Source organism: Musa acuminata, chromosome BXJ3-7 (assembly GCF_036884655.1).
Source record: "Musa acuminata AAA Group cultivar baxijiao chromosome BXJ3-7, Cavendish_Baxijiao_AAA, whole genome shotgun sequence".
NCBI lineage: Eukaryota > Viridiplantae > Streptophyta > Magnoliopsida > Zingiberales > Musaceae > Musa > Musa acuminata.
The window spans coordinates 3909603-3927215 of record NC_088355.1 but is presented as its reverse complement, the minus strand read 5'-3'; the positions used below and the strand labels follow the sequence as shown (position 1 = coordinate 3927215).

The following is a 17613-nucleotide window of genomic DNA, read 5'->3' as shown; positions in this document are numbered from 1 at the left end:
TTGTAGCTTACAAAAAAAATAAACACACACACACAAGGAATAAAGTCAAATGATTTCTTGTTACTTATTGATTTATATATTAATATAAAATCCCTAAACTTTGTGTATACAAATATTATACATTTTGTAGTTTGATTATATATATATATATATATATATATATATATATATATATATATATATATATATATATATATATTCCGATTGTTTCATATGGGTAATTGGCTCGTAATAATTATTTTAAGCTTATGTTGTGACATGCATTAATTTCATTAAAATTCCGAGCGGTGCACCTCTCTATTGCTAGTGGATCACAGGATGATTCCTTGTCGATAACTCATATATGTGGATGCAAACATTCCTTTGAAATCTTAGTTCCATTGGTTGCAAACAATCACATAAATTCCTCCCACCAAAAATAATTCATTATCTATCATATTACTATTCTCGATTACATATCATATATATATATATATATATATATATATATATATATATTATTATCATATTAATCACTTTTTTTTTCTCAACAATTCAATTTTTGTTTTATAGTCTTATATAATTATTGTTATTATCTTGTTTTTGGAATTTCTTTAATTCAAGCATAGAAAATTCCCTGCGGGCATTGACTCGATTCACCAACAGTCACTAACGGTATTCACCGGACACCAAGAAAATAAAATTAATATAATAATAAATACAATAATTATATTATTATTATTATTATTATTATTATTATTATTACATAAAAGGGTAAAAAAAGGGAGTCCATCGAAAGCCGTGTCCGAGCCGGCGGCGCAGCAGACCGATACGCCCACCCGTACAGGGGACGTCGCAACCCGCCGCGGGCCCCACCTCGGCCTCCCACGTATCGCGCTCCCATTGGACGGTTGCCCTCGGGCGGTGGTCCACGCGGCGTCGAGTCGCCACGCGTCCGGCCGGTGACGTTCGGGTAAATTGATCGCTCGCCGTAATTAATGCGTCCCGCCTAATAGAAACAAGGCGGTGCTTTTTATAGCTATGGATACGTATAATTGGTCTCGTAGAGACGACGTGGCCGTTCCGCAGCCGTCGGATGGGGGGAGGGTGGCAGCGTCGACGGCTCGCGTCCCACCTCCGCCTGCGTATTCGACATAATTATTGGAATTGTTGGATTAGAGAAAGGTGGGATTAGGAATTAATTAAGTTTGGTTAACGACAAAAGCTAACCAACAGCAAGCGATCGAGGGAGAGTCTTCCAGGTGTGGCCTATCGTTTCAACGTCTCCCTCCGTCCCCGACCCCGTCTCACCTGGTTTCCCCACCCCCCACCCTTCTCCTCTTCTCTTCTCTTTTCTTCTTTGCCTTTGGATTTTGATTTGTTTTGCTTTGAGGAGGAGATTGGAGTCGGGGATACGGGAGGTGGGGCGATGGCGTTTCACAACCACCTCTCCCACGAGCTGACGCTGCCGCAGTACGCGGAGCAGCAGCTGGGTGGGGACAGCCCGGCGGTGCTTAGAACCGCCATGGATCAACTCGCCGCCCCTCCGCATGATACCGCTGCGTCGAAGGAGGGGAAGCACTTCCAACGCCTCATGGCCGACGCAGCAGCCACTGCAGGGAAGCCTTCGATGGCCGGAGCGGGCGGACCCACGTGGCTCAACAGCGCAATTCTCCGGCAGCAGGGGCATCACTACGCCGACGGCAGCTTCCTCCACCTCCAGACCTCGGCTGACTCCTCGGCGTCGCCGGTCGCGGCCGGGGGAGGCGGAGGGGGCGCGGGCCACTGGCTACCGCGGCCGCCGATCCTACGGCGCAGCGGGAGTGAGGACGAGGTCCCCGTCTCGAGCGACTCTGCCATGGCGGCGGCCATCTCGGCGGAACCCGGCGGCGGGCGGGGCCACTCGGGCGGGGAGCTCGGGGAGGCCGAGGCGTTGGCGCAGGGGAGCGGAGGCGGCGGGGAGGCGGGGGAGGGGACGTGGCAGAACGCGAGGTACAAGGCGGAGATATTGGCGCACCCCTTGTACGAGCAGCTGCTGTCGGCGCACGTGGCGTGCCTGAGGATCGCCACCCCCGTCGACCAGCTGCCGAGGATCGACGCGCAACTCGCGCAGTCACAGCAAGTCGTGTCCAAGTACTCGGTACTCGGCGGCGGCGGCGGCCAGATGCTCGGCGACGACAAGGAGCTCGATCAGTTCATGGTAACACAAATAACAAAAAAGAAGTTCATGGTTCTTTCATTCAAATTCCTGCTTTTGTTTCTTTGGATTAAAAAACCCTCCTTTCGATGTGCTTTCTTGATTTCCGACCTCTCTTAGCTTTGATGTGCGCACGATTTGTTGGTCTCCCTGTTTCCTGAAAGGAAAAGACGTGTTCTTGGATTGGTTTCCTGGCACCGGAGGATTTGGAAGGGGAAGGAAGAGATGTCATGGGTTTATTACCGTTGCAGATAATCTATACTGTCAAGATTAAGGACGGAGAACTTTTCCGCCCAAATACAATAAGCGATCGGAAGACAGGTGTTTTATCTGTGTTTTGGACTTTGGAGACGCTTTCTTGAGATGAAGATTTGCTTAGCTGCATCAAGGAAATTAGGCAGCACTCTCTGTATATTAGGTCTCCAAGTTGAGTTTGTCGGCTTCTTTTTTCTAGTTTGGGTTTTCTTCGGTGTCATTATGGAGCGTAAGATAGAGAAAAAAAGGCCCGAGAAGGGCACAGGTTTCCTATGCCACCTTGCTGACCCTTCTGCCCATATTCTCTGTCTCTCTGTGGCGCATCCACCTAAAGTCAACCGACCCCAACATAAATTTTGACTAGAGAGGAGGATATTTTCTTGCTTTCTTTGCTTTTATGCTTAGTCACTCCGCTTGCCAAACTTGTCACAAGTGGAGGAAGACCAAATTTTGGCATCGATGTCAGGAGCTGAAAATTTGGTTGTCTCTGAACTGAGGGTTCAGCTACCAAGTCTTGCTTGGTTTCTCTTTATTTGTAGTCTTTTTATGCTAAAACTCCTGCTGAAGAATGCAAAATATCTGTTGAATTCATACCGGGCACTCCACTCCAACTGAATCATTCATAGATCGCCATGGAGGATAACCTCTTCCGACAATTGTTTCAGCTCAGGCAATAGGAGACATCCAAATTTTGGCCATATCCTGGGAGCTACATTATGTGTGTGACCTTGAAAACATCTTCTTCTTGCAAGAGAAAGCTTATCTTTACCTTCATAAATATAGAAAGCACTGATCTTCCTTTTGAAGATTTTGTCCCTTTTCTTCCAACAATATGATGTGATTATTGCGGTTATGTGATCGACTGAAACATACCTTCCTCTATATGTTCTACTTGATGATGTCCAGTGTGCTTGTTAGTGTCAGATCTTTCCACAAATTGCCCATCTACTTGATAGAACATGTGAGCATTACATATTAACGATCAGCTCTTGCATACATAGGTTCACACAAAATCAATTCAAGCACCTTAATGTTATAGATTGTATATTAACCTTCTTCCAACATAATGTCCAAAGATTTATTTGTGTTTCTGATGGTTGTGTTATACGTAGCTCCCGACTAATACCACATTTTGAGGAAAAACGTGATGTACTAAAATCATCTTGCATGATTACTTTCACAAAAGGATCTTGGAGTACATTAACCTGTTCAGTTGCTCATTTTTCGTACTCTGTGATAGTGTTACATTTCTGAATGTAATGTGCTTTAGCCATTTATTGGCAATTAAGAAATTGTTCTCATACTTCAACTTGAATCTGATTCCAACAATGGTGATTATCTCTGTTATCTAGTATCCTTCTTGTAGTAACATTATCCTAGCTGGAATTAATCTTTATTTCTGTCTAGTTCATCATAAGCCTCATTTTCTGCTACTGCCACACAATTTCTCCACTACGTTTTAATGGTACAAAAAAAAAATAATAACCCTCTTTTCTCACAGTTCTTAGGAACTGAGGTAATTTGTGACATCATTTGTGTAAAAGAGTTAGTGTTCCATAATTATTTTCGTTGATGATTTTGCATGATTTTCATGGTTTTCTTTCTTTGATAGATGGTTATCAAATGACTCTCTTGCATTGATCTGCTTGATGCCATAAAAGATGACTTTGAGTAAATTGTTCATCAACTTGTACTTAATATTGCAAATAATATGCTGGATTCAGTCTTTTTCTTGAACATATTTATTTCTATCATAGATTGTGCTTATATAATGAAAACTTCGGGAGAAGTATATCCTACCGAGGAATCAAAGAATGATGCTCAAATAATTAAGACTAAAAATGAATCTGTTTGTATTTATCGAAGATTTACATCCTGATAGGTTAACTAACCCATCAACTTCGTTTTACCTAAACCACTAGTCAAAATGTTTAAAAAAAATTAATAATAGTACGCTGACCCTTTATAAATAATGGTACCAAAGCTTGCCTGTTGTTGTTATTGTTGTTGTTATTTATGTATAATTTCCTAATGTGTAAAACATCTCATGTTTTGTTTAGACACATTATGTCCTTCTACTTTGTTCCTTCAAAGAACAACTACAGCAGCATGTCCGTGTTCATGCAATGGAGGCAGTGATGGCTTGTTGGGAGCTTGAGCAATCACTTCAAAGCCTAACAGGTTACCTTCTTTTTCTTTCTTTGAAAAGTAATACATACCTAGTAAAACAGTTTATAGTTAAGTTAAATGCTGACCTTCATTATTCTTGTTTGGACAAATCAAAGTGGCTACAGTATTGTGATTCAGTTGTCACTGAGATTTATATAATTATATCTATGAATCACTAATAACAAGTAAACTTCATCTTGTATCAGTAGTGTTACTTAACTAATACCAGTACCAATTCTTGGCCTGCATTTGTCAGCACAGTATCATGCAGTGCTAGAAACAACATTCTGGGGAAAAGAAATAAATAATTATGTTAATGAACAGTGGCATACCTGTGTACTCATAATAGAGATCCAGTGAAGGTTGTTAGTCTCCCTGTATGATATTCTTGTATGTTCCTTGGATTTTTAGTTTATGACAAAATTGAAAAATTATGTATTCAAATAACGGGGAAGTACGTATGGTTGTGCCTGACAAAAAAAAAGAAGGGTTGCTTTTCTGCGATGTTGGTTCCGTACCCTATGCAGTGGAGTTGAATATAGGTCAGTATAACACTCATTCAACCTTGGTGAACCAACGGATGAAAAGAGGAACATATTGGTACAGGAACATCTAGCAGAAAAAAAGAAGGGATACTGGAACAAATATAATATTCAATTTGCTTGGGTTAGCTTTGATGGAAAGTGTTCAAGAATGTTTTTGGCCTCAAATATATCAAATTATGTTTGCAGGACATGGTTGGTTGTAGATTCTGATGGGAAGCTTAGGAAGCAATATAATTTAGGTGTCTAAGCAAGAGAAAACAAGAACAATGATGATGGCGACCAACAATCTGTGATTTTCCAACTATTTGATGCTGACTAACTAAAAGAACAAACAAAAATATGATTGGCTTTCAGATTTTAGAACCAAATGTTGTTGGGATTATAATTGTATCATAAATCATACAAGACTTGAGGCTGGACTGGATTGTGAATGGAATTATAGATCATAAGACATTTGATATTCTTTAAAAGTATAAACATTTTTGGAAGGAAACAACAAAAATCAAGTTAGGACAATAAGAAAGCATCATTCTAATGATCATAAAATAGAAATGTTTTAGTAGAACTTGTGCCCAAATCTAACATGTTCAAGAAGCAAATGGATATACATTCTTCTTTACCAAGAATATTTTCAAAACAGTTGATTTTTATAAATATTCTCAATGTAATATTTAGCTTGTTATTCTTAAAAATTAAATAACATATTTAAATAGGGACAAAGAACATTAGTATTATAATAGAGCAGTATCAATGATATTACTACGATTATGTAGCATCTTTGACAGCTTTATGGTTCAACCTGCTAAAAGATCAATCTGATTTTAGTCATATGAAAACATTTTACTTTTGCAATTTGCAAGACCTGTGACAGAAAGCTAGACTGTGCCAACTATCCTGCCAAAATTACTTTATATTTTGGTAAGACTAAATTTGTGCAACATGGATGAAACATGCTACTAGTTTACACTTCATAAGTTGAGATTATTGTGTTTGCATGCATGTTCGACCATAAATGCTTTTATGGGATGGAATTCTTGAAGACCATGGCTGTTCAATTATATTCATTTGAACCTGCCTAAATGTTTTTGGTGAGAGAGGATTGATGAAAAGCTTGACTGTTTAATTGTGCCAAATTAAACAGGAGTCTCTCCTGGAGAAGGTACAGGTGCAACCATGTCTGATGATGACGATGATCAGGCAGAGAGTGAGACAAACTTGTTCGATGGAAGCTTGGATGGACCAGACAGCATGGGTTTTGGCCCTCTTGTTCCTACAGAGAGCGAGCGATCCTTGATGGAGCGTGTCAGGCAGGAGCTGAAGCATGAACTAAAACAGGTAGATGGAAATGTCTTCAAATGTGAAGTCTTTGTGTAGGCTGTTGATCGATCCTTGTCTCTTTGATGTACAAAGAAAGTTTTCTTGAAGTTAGAGGAGAGTATCTTTGTGAGTTCATGTATAGTCTATTAATCAAAATTTCGACTTTTAGGGGTACAAAGAGAAGATTGTAGATATTAGAGAAGAAATTCTCCGCAAGAGAAGAGCAGGGAAACTTCCCGGGGATAGCACTTCTACATTAAAGGCATGGTGGCAGTCCCACTCCAAGTGGCCATATCCAACGGTATGTTATTTGGTCATTAGCTCTGCTGCATCTAATTGAGATTAAGTCCCTGAACATTGTACAATTGTATCTCTCAGTATATTCTCCAACTTTTATGTCATTTTTTATGGTGTTTACAGGTCATTGACCTTCCATGATTTATGTTTTTCGGTTTGCAGGAGGATGACAAAGCACGATTAGTGCAGGAAACAGGATTACAGCTAAAGCAGATTAACAACTGGTTCATCAACCAAAGGAAAAGGAACTGGCATAGTAATCCGTCATCATCGAGTACTATGAAAAGCAAGCGCAAAAGGTTTGCGATAAATGACTACTCGTGATAAGGTGTTATTGATATAACATTGTTGAATTTATGATTCAGAAACAAATAATGCAGGTGATGACAATATTTTCTGATTCATGTGGATGATGAGCCAGGAACGATGGACACAACAGCAATAGCTGAAATTATTAGCTGCTATGATGAACATTTTGCTGAAATTTCTTTGTAAGAGTACTGAATGAAGTGAAGCAATCTCCATACTCATCCTATGATCTAGTATTATACATAGGGAAATCTTATCTTAGTACTAAAGAATCTGGTGAAGCAGCTCTTGGTCTGAACCATACAGTAGCTGCTACAGTTATATGCAGTGGCAGCATCAGTGGCATTGGTAGATCTAGTAGTACATGTTATATTGCTAAAAGAGTGTGGAAGTGGCTTCTTCTTTTGTACTTGGCTCTTAAATTGGTAGATTGAGTTTTAATTTACATACACACATATCTCATCCAGAAGAGACAGATGTGAATATAAAATGTAATAAATACAATGTACTGCTAACTTTCTGACTTCTTGGTGGTTGGAGAAGCAAAAGTGTGATGTACAGGATTTGGGTGGCAGATCACAAATTGTGGTTTGGTGGTGCATTTTTATTGTTCTTGGTTTGTCAGTTGGTAATGCCTTCTGTCATCAAGGATTGTTCTCTGTTTGGCTTCAAAAAGGGCATGCTGTACAATGCATTAACTGGTCCATAAACTATTGAGTTCATAAATCTCACCATTCTTTTTATTGTTGTCATGCTTCTTTTCCAGTGAGATCATCAAGAATCAGATTCTCCAAATTAGAAGACATCTACTGGTGTGTTTCATGTTCATATGACATCCCCAACTTAATGCCCTATTCAAGACACAAGTCAGTAGATAAATGAATATGAAGCAACACATTAGGCCAGAAGCCATTTGCTGAAGAGATTTCTGTAGGCTGCTTACCATTGGCCTTCATGACAAACAGATCCAACTAAAAGTTACACAAATTAATCTAAAATCTCCAGACAACTTATTTTGGAGCTGACGACACCATGAAACTTTTAAGCCATCGAAATTTGCAGATTGTTATATTTGTGGCTACTTACAAGTAAAGAATCAACAAACAGGAAAGGCTAGGATATGCAAATCTTGTAAATTCACAACTAGGGTTCTATTCACAAAACATACAAACACAATCTTCAGCACAACACATCTCAAACAACTAAGCTGCTCAAATGCTCCATGGAGGTTGCAAAAATCCAGTGAATGACATCGGGCTGGGAGGAGCAACCATATTTTGTTTCGGCTGCTCCTGTGGCCTTACCCTTTTTGAGGAAGTGAGGCTGCCATTGCTCGTAACCTGCTAGCAATCTCTGTAAAGCTCGGCCTCTGTGAAGGTTCAGTGGCCCAGCATTGCTCCATCAATGATCTCCATTCAGCTTCACAAGATTCAGGCACAGGCGGCCGCAGTGTGTCATTCAGGATCCCACCTGTTGAAAGGACACACATATGAGCAATCTCATGCCAAAGCATGCATATTATGGTGCTGGTTCCCACGTTTGCAGTGAAAATTCTGTGATAGAAGAGGCACCCATTGAGGCAGATGGGATTTCACACCTATTATGGTTCAACCAAGCAGCTCTTTTTTGTTTTGCCCAACATAAGCACAATTGTTTTGTCATGCCATTGTCAATAAAATAGTAACAATGTGAAAAATAAAGATACCTATGATGGCCCCATAATGCATGTCTCCGTAAGGTTCCTCTCCGGTAATGAGCTCCCACATAACAATCCCAAAAGAAAATACATCGACCTGAGGTAAAAGTATGAGTTGTATTGACAATATATGGTTAATCATCCACAGAGCTTCCGTAGCATGGAAAGGAACATATCAACTTGAGATCTGATTTTGAATATGACAATCAAAAAAAAAAATTAACAGCTTCAAAGATGAGATTATGCATTACCTTCTCAGTATACTTGTTATCTTTGCCACCGAGAAGCTCTGGAGCCATCCAGGGCAAAGTTCCTCGCATGCCGCCAGACATTAGTGTCTCATATTTTACTTTTGAGAGACCAAGATCACCAACCTGCAAAAGGTGCTTGGAGACAAAAAATCATTAGTTTTCCGGTGGCATCCTGAATAGCTTTAGGATCATTACCTAACATTGCAAAAACAGCAAATGAAGTAATGGCACATGAACAAGCTCTCAAGGGTCCATTTCATGTTGCTCTTCCTTTTCATGTTTTTAGCAATAAAAAATTGAAAAATGATGAAGATAACACATTTGTTATTACAAGCACATTTTCTTCAAACTTTTCAAAGTAGAGAAATTTTAGTTTAGCATCTGAAAATTTTCAAAGATGCCTCTACTTGTTCAGTCGTGTGACCTCCCAAAAACCTTAGCATCATCTATGATCATCCAAGATTCCCACTCCCTCATCCTTTTGCCTCCTCTCTTCTTTTTATGCTATTATCCATGTTAAAAATGTTGACCACCAAGAATGTTAAGAAAAAACAAAAGAAAAGAAAATATTTGTTTCTTGTCTCTAGAAGCACCAAAAGCAGAAATAATGCTGAACCGGTCCTAACAGCACCATTCAAACATTTCATCAAAGATAAGTTGTTAATAACATTAAGATCTTTAAGAGTGATAGAGAACCATCATTGTGGTAATACAATGTGGTAGCAAACATGCAACAGCAGAGTTCACTAGAGTCTCCAAAAACTTCAGGACCTCTTGGAATCTAAATCATAAGTAGAAGCTAACAGACACAGGTGTTGGATATGAGCATTTAAATCAGAATCCATGTCAATTATAGTAACAGAAAAAGATAGAAGTTAGAAAAAAAAAGAAGAAAAGATCATATATATAGTTTAAAATATACATATATCTTGAAAGTTTCAGTCCTCCAAAATGTATTCAGCCAGATGAGAGCTATATAGTGCTTTCAAATCACATAACTGTGTTTCACCTTAAGGTAATTTGCTGGTGACAATGGTTTGTATTCAAATACAATCCGAGATCTGTCCACAATGCTAAATATTAAACGAAAAAAAATGATGCAAATATCAACTGTCAAAGAAAAGCAGAGGATGCAACATTTTTCATTGTTTAACCAATTAGTCAAGTCTTGTTTTGTTTTCTGTTCTTGGTTATTTCTGACACCCCTGCAATGACATGGCAATTTGCACCATGTGCCAACGGTACATATCATGCCAATTGCTAGGAGAAATGGTGAACATCAGGGCACTAAAAACATAGGTGAATGTTTTATGGCTATTACAAATTTTGAATTATTGTAAACTTAAGCGTACACAAAACCGACGAATCCAACAAGCAGTATTGGTGCCTTCATTTACATTAAACTAATATTGTGAATAAGATAATGTAGTCACAAGAAATAGTAATCAGAGGATAACTATAACTTCTAGTTCCCACTAGCAGCATCTAACAAAACAAATTAGACTATTTATAGTCCTTTTTGGGAAATGTTCTTGACATTAGCATTCGGCTTCTAGGTTTGGAAGTTCTTTGACAATGGCTGCTCAACTTACAGGTTGTAAAATAGTTCTCGAATGAGATACCTTTCCATTTCTCTTTTGTATTCAAGCATTCACAAAAAAACCGCTAGTGTTAATAGATCACAGATCATAATTTTAGAAGGAATGGTTTAGAGGTTTCCCAAACAAATCTATTGGTGTAGGTGCTGCAGAATATTTAGTGCTTGATAATTTAGCTTTTAGCATAATTGAAACCTGTAGCATTAACGGGTTTAGGGGATGCCTCCCTTGGTCCTCTTGCATCGTGCCATGTGAATCACATAACAATTTTGCATTAAAGCATGCAAGATATGCTTTGTCTCAGATAATTTGTCCAGTCAATAAGACATGGCAAACCATTAACTTCTATAAAGATTTAAAAGGTTTATGGAACCTCCATTTGCCGTATTTCATGTTCACTGATGGTGATGGGAACAGGAAAAAGAAAACAAAAGAATTACCACCATGAGACAAGAAAACATAAACTGCCAAGTAGTTGACCATAGACAGGAACCTGCAAGCCCAATTAGAACACCATGGATGCAAAGTTTTCCAAATTTGGCATTAGAGGAGCCACATCCTAGAGGTAAGAAGCAGTATTGACAGCTGTCTTCTGCCATTTATAATTGTTTATGATGGATATCAAAGATAGTAGAAGACTTTGAGCCAATGATTGACTGACATTTCATGAAATTACATCCAAAAGTCAAGACTAAGTGTTGTTCACTGAGACTTCACTTTTCTGAAGAAGACTATGAACACTATGCATCACTTGGTTGTCTTTTGAATACCTTCAATAATAAGAAGATTTAAGCAAACAACAGAAGAAAAAATAGATTTGGAGAGCCTATATAGAGAAAATTCATGATTTCATCTTCTGATGAAAAAATTTGTATGGATGAAATGAAACACACTCAACTACAAAGAACATTATCATTTTCCTTTCCAAAACTCAAATTACACTGTGCAATTTGGTTTAGGTTTATCACATTCTACAGATTTTCTTTTTCATCTATATTGTTTACTTAAAGATAAATAACTTTTCAAACAAACAAACTACCATAACGTACATTAGATGTCAGTAATTGAAGTCTGGTACATGGATCTACTCCATCCATTGAGTATTTAGTTTCAACAAGTGAAAACATGAGAAAAAATTAGAAAAGAAAAACTAAATATCAAAATAATAGACCAAGAAGCAAAATTTCAACAGTCATTTCTTCCTGATCAAAATGATGACTTTACCAATGCATAAGCAAACAAGATTATGTCCGAAAGACACATCCAATAATCAGTCTTTGAGTAATGGATGCTAGCTAAATATAATGACTTAGGTGGTCAAGATCTCGTTGAAGTTATATTATGCAAGGATCCAAGTCTCAGATGCATGTGAATTAAGCTGGCCCACTATCAAGATCATGACCAGCAAGTCTTGGTAAGATGCCCAAGGAACTCATGTTCAACCAGTCCAGTCCAAGTTCATTAGGTTGTTGAGACTTGGGGGGTTCAACCCAAGTTAAAGAGTTCTCTCTTATATGACCAAATCAAGGCAATTCACTGAGCCTCAACTTGCTGCCACACCTCACCAGAGACAATAAAAAAAGAGGCAACTGAAGTAAAGGAGACATTGCAGGATCAATGGGAGGTAAATATGTTTGTTTTCTCCTCAGGTTTTGTCCTTATTTCTTTATTTCCAGTGAAACAGTGACAGATTGAGTGAAACGGCATTGGACGCCAAGGTTTTAAATCTCGACGGACTGGTCGGTGTGGACCAATATTTCCTGGTTCGATCATGTATTGACACAAAAAAATATGGCTTGTTTCCAGTGATATACCATTAATTTAATTTTTCTTAGTATTTAATTCAATGATATCTAGAAATATATGTTAGTATACCATCCAGTATGCCGATACTATATCTATCTGGCAGACTGCTGAGACCAGTATTGGACCAATTTAAATCTTTGCTGGATGCAACATTTCAACAACCAGTCAGCACATCTAGTGCCACCATAAACTTAAACCCTTGATTGTATGCACAATTAATCAATAAGTACAGGAAAATTCAGAGCAACAACCACTTATAAGCACCTGAATAAATTGACAGAATAGCGATCCTTAACCACTTCCAAAGAAGCACTTAGAAGTATCCCAATTAATGATATAAACGATTAAAATTACCTTGCATATTGGGCGCTGAGGATCTCTCAAGTTGACAAGCAAATTATCACTTTTCAGGTCGAAGTGTATAATATTTTTACTGTGCAGGTATTCCATTCCAAATGCCACATCCATCGCAATAATAAGGCTTCGATATCTGTCAAGGACCCTGTTGAAAGCTAGTAATGATGAGTTAAGCTTTCCTAAAATGCTAACACCTTACCACTTATGACAACAAGTGCTATTTGCATAAGGAAATGACAAAGAATAATTAAAGAACAAGTAAGAAAATGGAATAATAATTAAATCACAAAATGAAGGGCAGCATTGAGAAAATACTTCTCATTCTTCTGTAAAACACGCCGAAGGGAACCATTGACCATAAATTCAGTTACTGTTGCAACAGATCCTCCAGGGCCATCGAGAACAATACCATAAAATGCCACAACATTTGGGTGGTGCAAGCTAGCAAGCTTACAAGCCTCATTCCAAAAGTCAGCTCTCTGAGTTTGTTCATGGAAACATATATAAAACACAGATTCTACAGAAAAAGTACTATATGAGGCAAATTATCCACAAAGGTGCATACCGCACGTTCTTGCTCTGATGGCTTCCCAGAAAAAACCCTATCATTGATTCTTTTAATTGCAACATCTGTACCTCTCCACTTCCCATGATACACAGTTCCAAAGGCTCCTGCTCCAAGTTCTTGCAACTCTTCCAGATCACTATTTTTTATCACCTGGATTGAACAGAAACAGCAATCTCAACTTCACGATACAACTTCCACACAGCAGAACTAACAGATGAAAAGGAAAACTGAACTCAAGCTTCTACCTGAAGGTGTCCAATCTCATCTGTATTTGGAAAACCATTCTTTACCTTCTCCGACGGTTTGGCCTTTGTGACCTGCGTTAGGATCATTTTCAGCACCAAATAAAATCAGACGGGCAAAAAACATAGAAAATTATGTCAATCACCTCTGTCTGGTCATCATCTATCTCTATGTTGTTCTCTATGGTGCCATTCTCATTGCCAGATCTGGGATCAGTCTCTTTTGTTTCATGAGAAATAATAACAGGTGATGGAACTTCAGATGACTTAAGTGCTGATGTTGATGGTCTTTCTTCAAAGGTCTGGATATCTTGGTTAATATTGACACCTTCTAAATCTTTAGCAGACAAAGAGATAATGATTATAAGAATGTGTTGTGCAGTAATCTAAGAAACTACCGAGTAGACATTTCATGCAACATAAGAAGAGACACCTTTTAATAGATGTGCAGGCTCTGTGGGCAAGTCCATATTTGAAGAGTGTGGAAGACAGCAAGAAACCTCTTCGGCAGGCACAGTTATCTCAGACCTTGTGCTATTCAGAGGATAATTCTTATTATTTAAGGGCTTCATGGCCTTGGCCTCTTTGCTTGAAACGTTGCTGGGTCTTGGAGGCAGCACAGAACTACTCCCCAGGGTTTTCTGAGGATCCTTGTTGCTGATAAGTGGATCTGAGGAAACAGCTTGCTGCAATTGGTCCATGCTAATAGTGTGGTGGATAGTGCAAAACTGAGCATTGTCATTTTGAAGGATAGTTGTGTCACCAAGTATATCCGCTGGATGGGTATTAGGAGCCTCATCTTTATGTGCACTGCTGGGATTCTTATTGAAGGCACTATTGTTGTAGGTGAGATCTACATACTTGGACATCCCTCTTGGTCCAACTCCTGTTTCAAGATGGTATGCGTATGGTCCGTGGTTCCCTATCATATTTGGAACATGGCTAGTGTTGGCAGGTTTAACACCATGCAGATAGGCAACATCCTTTACTGCAGATGGTTGTTGATCAACCAGCACTCCAGCATTTCCTTCTGCAACAAATACAGGACTAATTAAGGGATTGCTAAGAGACCATTCATTCCCTCTATCTTGTGACCCAGTAGTATGAGTATTTACTTCGATCAATGGTCTCTCTGCAGACTTTAAATCCTTGGAAGTGCCAATATCAGGCATGACAACTGGTCTTGGCCAGTCATTAAAATCAGGTTGCCCAGGAGTATTCGTGTAGATTGCTCTCGTCATCCCTTCCATAGGTCTAATATAGCCATAAAAAATTGCAGGCACAGTTCCTTGGACCGATTGTCCATCTTCTCGAAATTGTGAATTTCCAACTAAATTGGCATCAGCGGCAAATGGTTTGGCGATAAAATCCTGATTAACTGGATACTTAGGGTATCCAACATGTTGTGCAAATTGTATTTGCTGCTGTGAAGCATTCTCTCCATGAAATTGCGGAGGAAACAATGTTCCATAAGGGTTGTGTGGAAGGGCCAATGAAGCTGGTGTGTGTACAACATTAGAATGGTCAAGATTTTCCATGTTGGGACTCAAATTTGGAGGCACCTCTTGCTGCTTCTGCGAAGAATCTTCTTGACAATATTTCTCTGGATTGGTTATGGTTCCACAAGCTGCTTGTGAGGTGCTCGGTAAACCCACAGGAACCGGTGGGACCAAAACCTTAGCATGATCTGGATTGGCTGCATTAAGAACTGGCCTCCCAGCATCCCGTGGCATCTCAGGGATAGTCTCTGTGAATTCATAGGTCACAGATGGAGCAGCAGCTAGCAAATTCTTTGCTTGGGTTTCCACCCAACTGTCTACTGGAGTTCTTGCATCTACTATTTGTGGTGCTCGCATTCTTGTCAAATCCTCGGAGTGGTGACTTTGTAGTGCCATATTGACTTCAGGAATAGCCGCATTTTTTAGCCCATTATCTTGATCATATATCAGAGTATCAGAATGGACATGGGGCAGAGCTCTCTGACACAAACTACACTCCCCCAATCTCATCGACAGCCTTTGAGATGCTGAAGGCACTTGGTGCAACACATTCCGTTCTGCATGTGGTATGAGCAAGTGAGGAGGAGGCAATGGAGGAAGCTGGGACAAAGGCTGAAGTTTTGCATCACCATGAAACTTCACAGTCTTCCCACCATTAGGGATTTCTGTATGCGGATCCACTCTCGTCTGAACTGACGTCCCGTTACTGACTTGGGAAGATGGGGTGCTAATGTGGGCTGGTGGCACATATCCATGTGGTGGCACAGCAACAACATTGATTGGTCGAGGCGATCCCATTACTAGATAAGATTGGGCATTTAACATTTGGGCCTGTTGGGGATCTACAAATTGCTGCGGCACATACTGCATTACGGAAGTCAATTCAGCTTGAGTTGGATTCGCTATACTGCTTTGATTTGGCACGACAGGAGGCGATTCTGACTGCGTGGAATTCAAGAATTGGGTTTGGTCCGTAGAACTAGTGGGCGGCAGTAGCTCCTGTACATCTTGCGCAGCAAAAACCGACTCCGACGCATCTTGAGCAGATGTAGCTCGGGGGGACACATGGTAAGCTGACGTACCTTCGTTGACGATGACTTCGGCGGCGGCCATCATTCCATCTGAATTCTGCGTGGATGAGAAGCTCGTCACGCTGTCCTTTCTCCTGATGCTCGAGTCCAATCCGTTGACAGCCTCAAGATATCTCGCGCCGGTGTCCTGAAGGTCAAGATAAGGGTCAAGAGGATTGGCGGCGGCGCCAGTAACGTCAGAGGGCGAGAAGAGGAAGACTCGAAGCTTGGTCGAGGGGCTCTCGGCTGCGAGCTTGTCGCACTCCTCCATCATGTTCTCCAGGTCCTCAGCGGTGGATACGGAGATGAGAGCGTCGAGGTCTTCCCCAGGGAGCTGGTAGCGGAGCACAATCGGGCCGGCGAAAGCCTCGCTCATCCTGCGGAGGATCTCGGGCAAGGTGGAATCGCGGCAGACGGTGATGATTCGGGTCTCCCCGCCGGCGTAGCGAAGGGCGCCGTCGCTGAGGCGGGGGAGGATCCTGCCGCCATAGCTGCAGAGGAGCTTGACCTTCCGATCGCCAGCCGATGAGGAGGTGGTGGACGGGTGAACGGCAGCGGAAGTGGAATCGGTGGGGCGGAGGGGTAAGGAATCCTTGGATTCGGAGGCCATGAGGGGGCGGGGATGGGAAAGCTACACCTACGATTTGGGGGCGTGATGGGGATGGGATGAAACCCTACGAGGAGGGAGAAGGGAATCGACGAGGAATCCGAAGATGGGGGATGCGGAAATAACCGTATCAATACGCTGATTACCAGATCAGTAATTACGGATAAATCATCATAAATAAGTATATATATATATATATATATATATATATATATATATATATATATATATATATAAAAGTTGCCACACGGCAACATACTAAATAAGTATAATTTAATTTTTTTTAATTTCTCAAAAAATATTTAATTTTTTAAAAAGAATAAATTATAATTACGATTGAAGGTTTCAAATTTGATGGAAGATTTTGTGAAAAATACAAAAATGGAAACATATCGATCGATAATATTATCTTTTTCGAATGAAAGATAAAATCATATATTTAATTTGATTCAATGGTAAATTTATTATTTTTATATTTTTTTTCTTGTATTTAACCCAAGGGACAAGAACATTTTAATGCAAAATTAATCTGAATTGGATCAATAAAATGAGTTCTTTTTTCTACTTTGAGTATAAGTGGTATACAACTATATTTATTTTTTGATAGTATAAGTGGTATACAATAATATTTATTAATTTTAATTTAAATATTTTGATATGCGACTTGGATTCAATCAAGTTAGTAAGCCAATTAACCCATTGAGAAGTTTGATCATAAAATAAATACAACAAATTGAATAGCTAATATAACAAAAAAAAATTGGGGAAGTGTTCAAATAAAAATAATAATTTGCCTTCCAAAATTAAGACAGTTTGGTGTGGTTAGAAAAATCTTCACACAAGATTTTATT

General features: G+C 39.6%; 2 protein-coding genes across 3 annotated transcripts; one reads left to right on the top strand and one right to left on the bottom strand.

The window, feature by feature from the left end:
- Nucleotides 1-1260: 1260 nt before the first annotated feature.
- On the top strand, nucleotides 1261-7591 carry LOC103990577 (homeobox protein knotted-1-like 13). 2 transcript variants are annotated; one of them, XM_009409763.3, is made up of 6 exons: nucleotides 1261-2179; nucleotides 4492-4612; nucleotides 6287-6480; nucleotides 6632-6763; nucleotides 6922-7058; nucleotides 7140-7591. In XM_009409763.3, the coding sequence occupies exons 1-6, from the start codon at nucleotides 1409-1411 to the stop codon at nucleotides 7141-7143; spliced, it is 1359 nt and encodes a 452-aa protein (XP_009408038.1). In that variant the 5' UTR covers nucleotides 1261-1408; the 3' UTR covers nucleotides 7144-7591. The 2 variants fall into 2 exon arrangements, with proteins under 2 accessions (XP_009408038.1, XP_065016646.1); XM_065160574.1 differs by having other exon boundaries at nucleotides 1274-2179; nucleotides 7125-7294.
- A 505-nt stretch (nucleotides 7592-8096) lies between these two features.
- LOC135643140 (uncharacterized) lies at nucleotides 8097-16852 on the bottom strand. Its single transcript, XM_065159766.1, has 9 exons — nucleotides 14020-16852; nucleotides 13733-13923; nucleotides 13590-13661; nucleotides 13342-13494; nucleotides 13092-13255; nucleotides 12774-12921; nucleotides 9016-9138; nucleotides 8774-8861; nucleotides 8097-8538 (listed from the first exon to the last, which is right to left on the bottom strand). Exons 1-9 carry the CDS (start codon nucleotides 16763-16765, stop codon nucleotides 8369-8371), a joined length of 3855 nt encoding a protein of 1284 aa, XP_065015838.1. The 5' UTR covers nucleotides 16766-16852; the 3' UTR covers nucleotides 8097-8368.
- Between the last annotated feature and the right edge of the window lie 761 nt (nucleotides 16853-17613).

Excerpts from the sequence above, each read along its gene's own strand:
- LOC103990577 (XM_065160574.1), top strand. The coding sequence starts at position 1,409 with ATGGCGTTTCACAACCACCTCTCCCACGAGCTGACGCTGCCGCAGTAC. Across the intron at positions 2,180-4,491 it reads AGGAGCTCGATCAGTTCATG|ACACATTATGTCCTTCTACT; the intron begins GTAACACAAATA and ends TGTTTTGTTTAG. Across the intron at positions 4,613-6,286 it reads ATCACTTCAAAGCCTAACAG|GAGTCTCTCCTGGAGAAGGT; the intron begins GTTACCTTCTTT and ends CAAATTAAACAG.
- LOC135643140 (XM_065159766.1), bottom strand. The coding sequence starts at position 16,765 with ATGGCCTCCGAATCCAAGGATTCCTTACCCCTCCGCCCCACCGATTCC. Across the intron at positions 13,924-14,019 it reads GCCTGCACATCTATTAAAAG|ATTTAGAAGGTGTCAATATT; the intron begins GTGTCTCTTCTT and ends TGTCTGCTAAAG. Across the intron at positions 13,495-13,589 it reads ATGAGATTGGACACCTTCAG|GTGATAAAAAATAGTGATCT; the intron begins GTAGAAGCTTGA and ends TGTTCAATCCAG.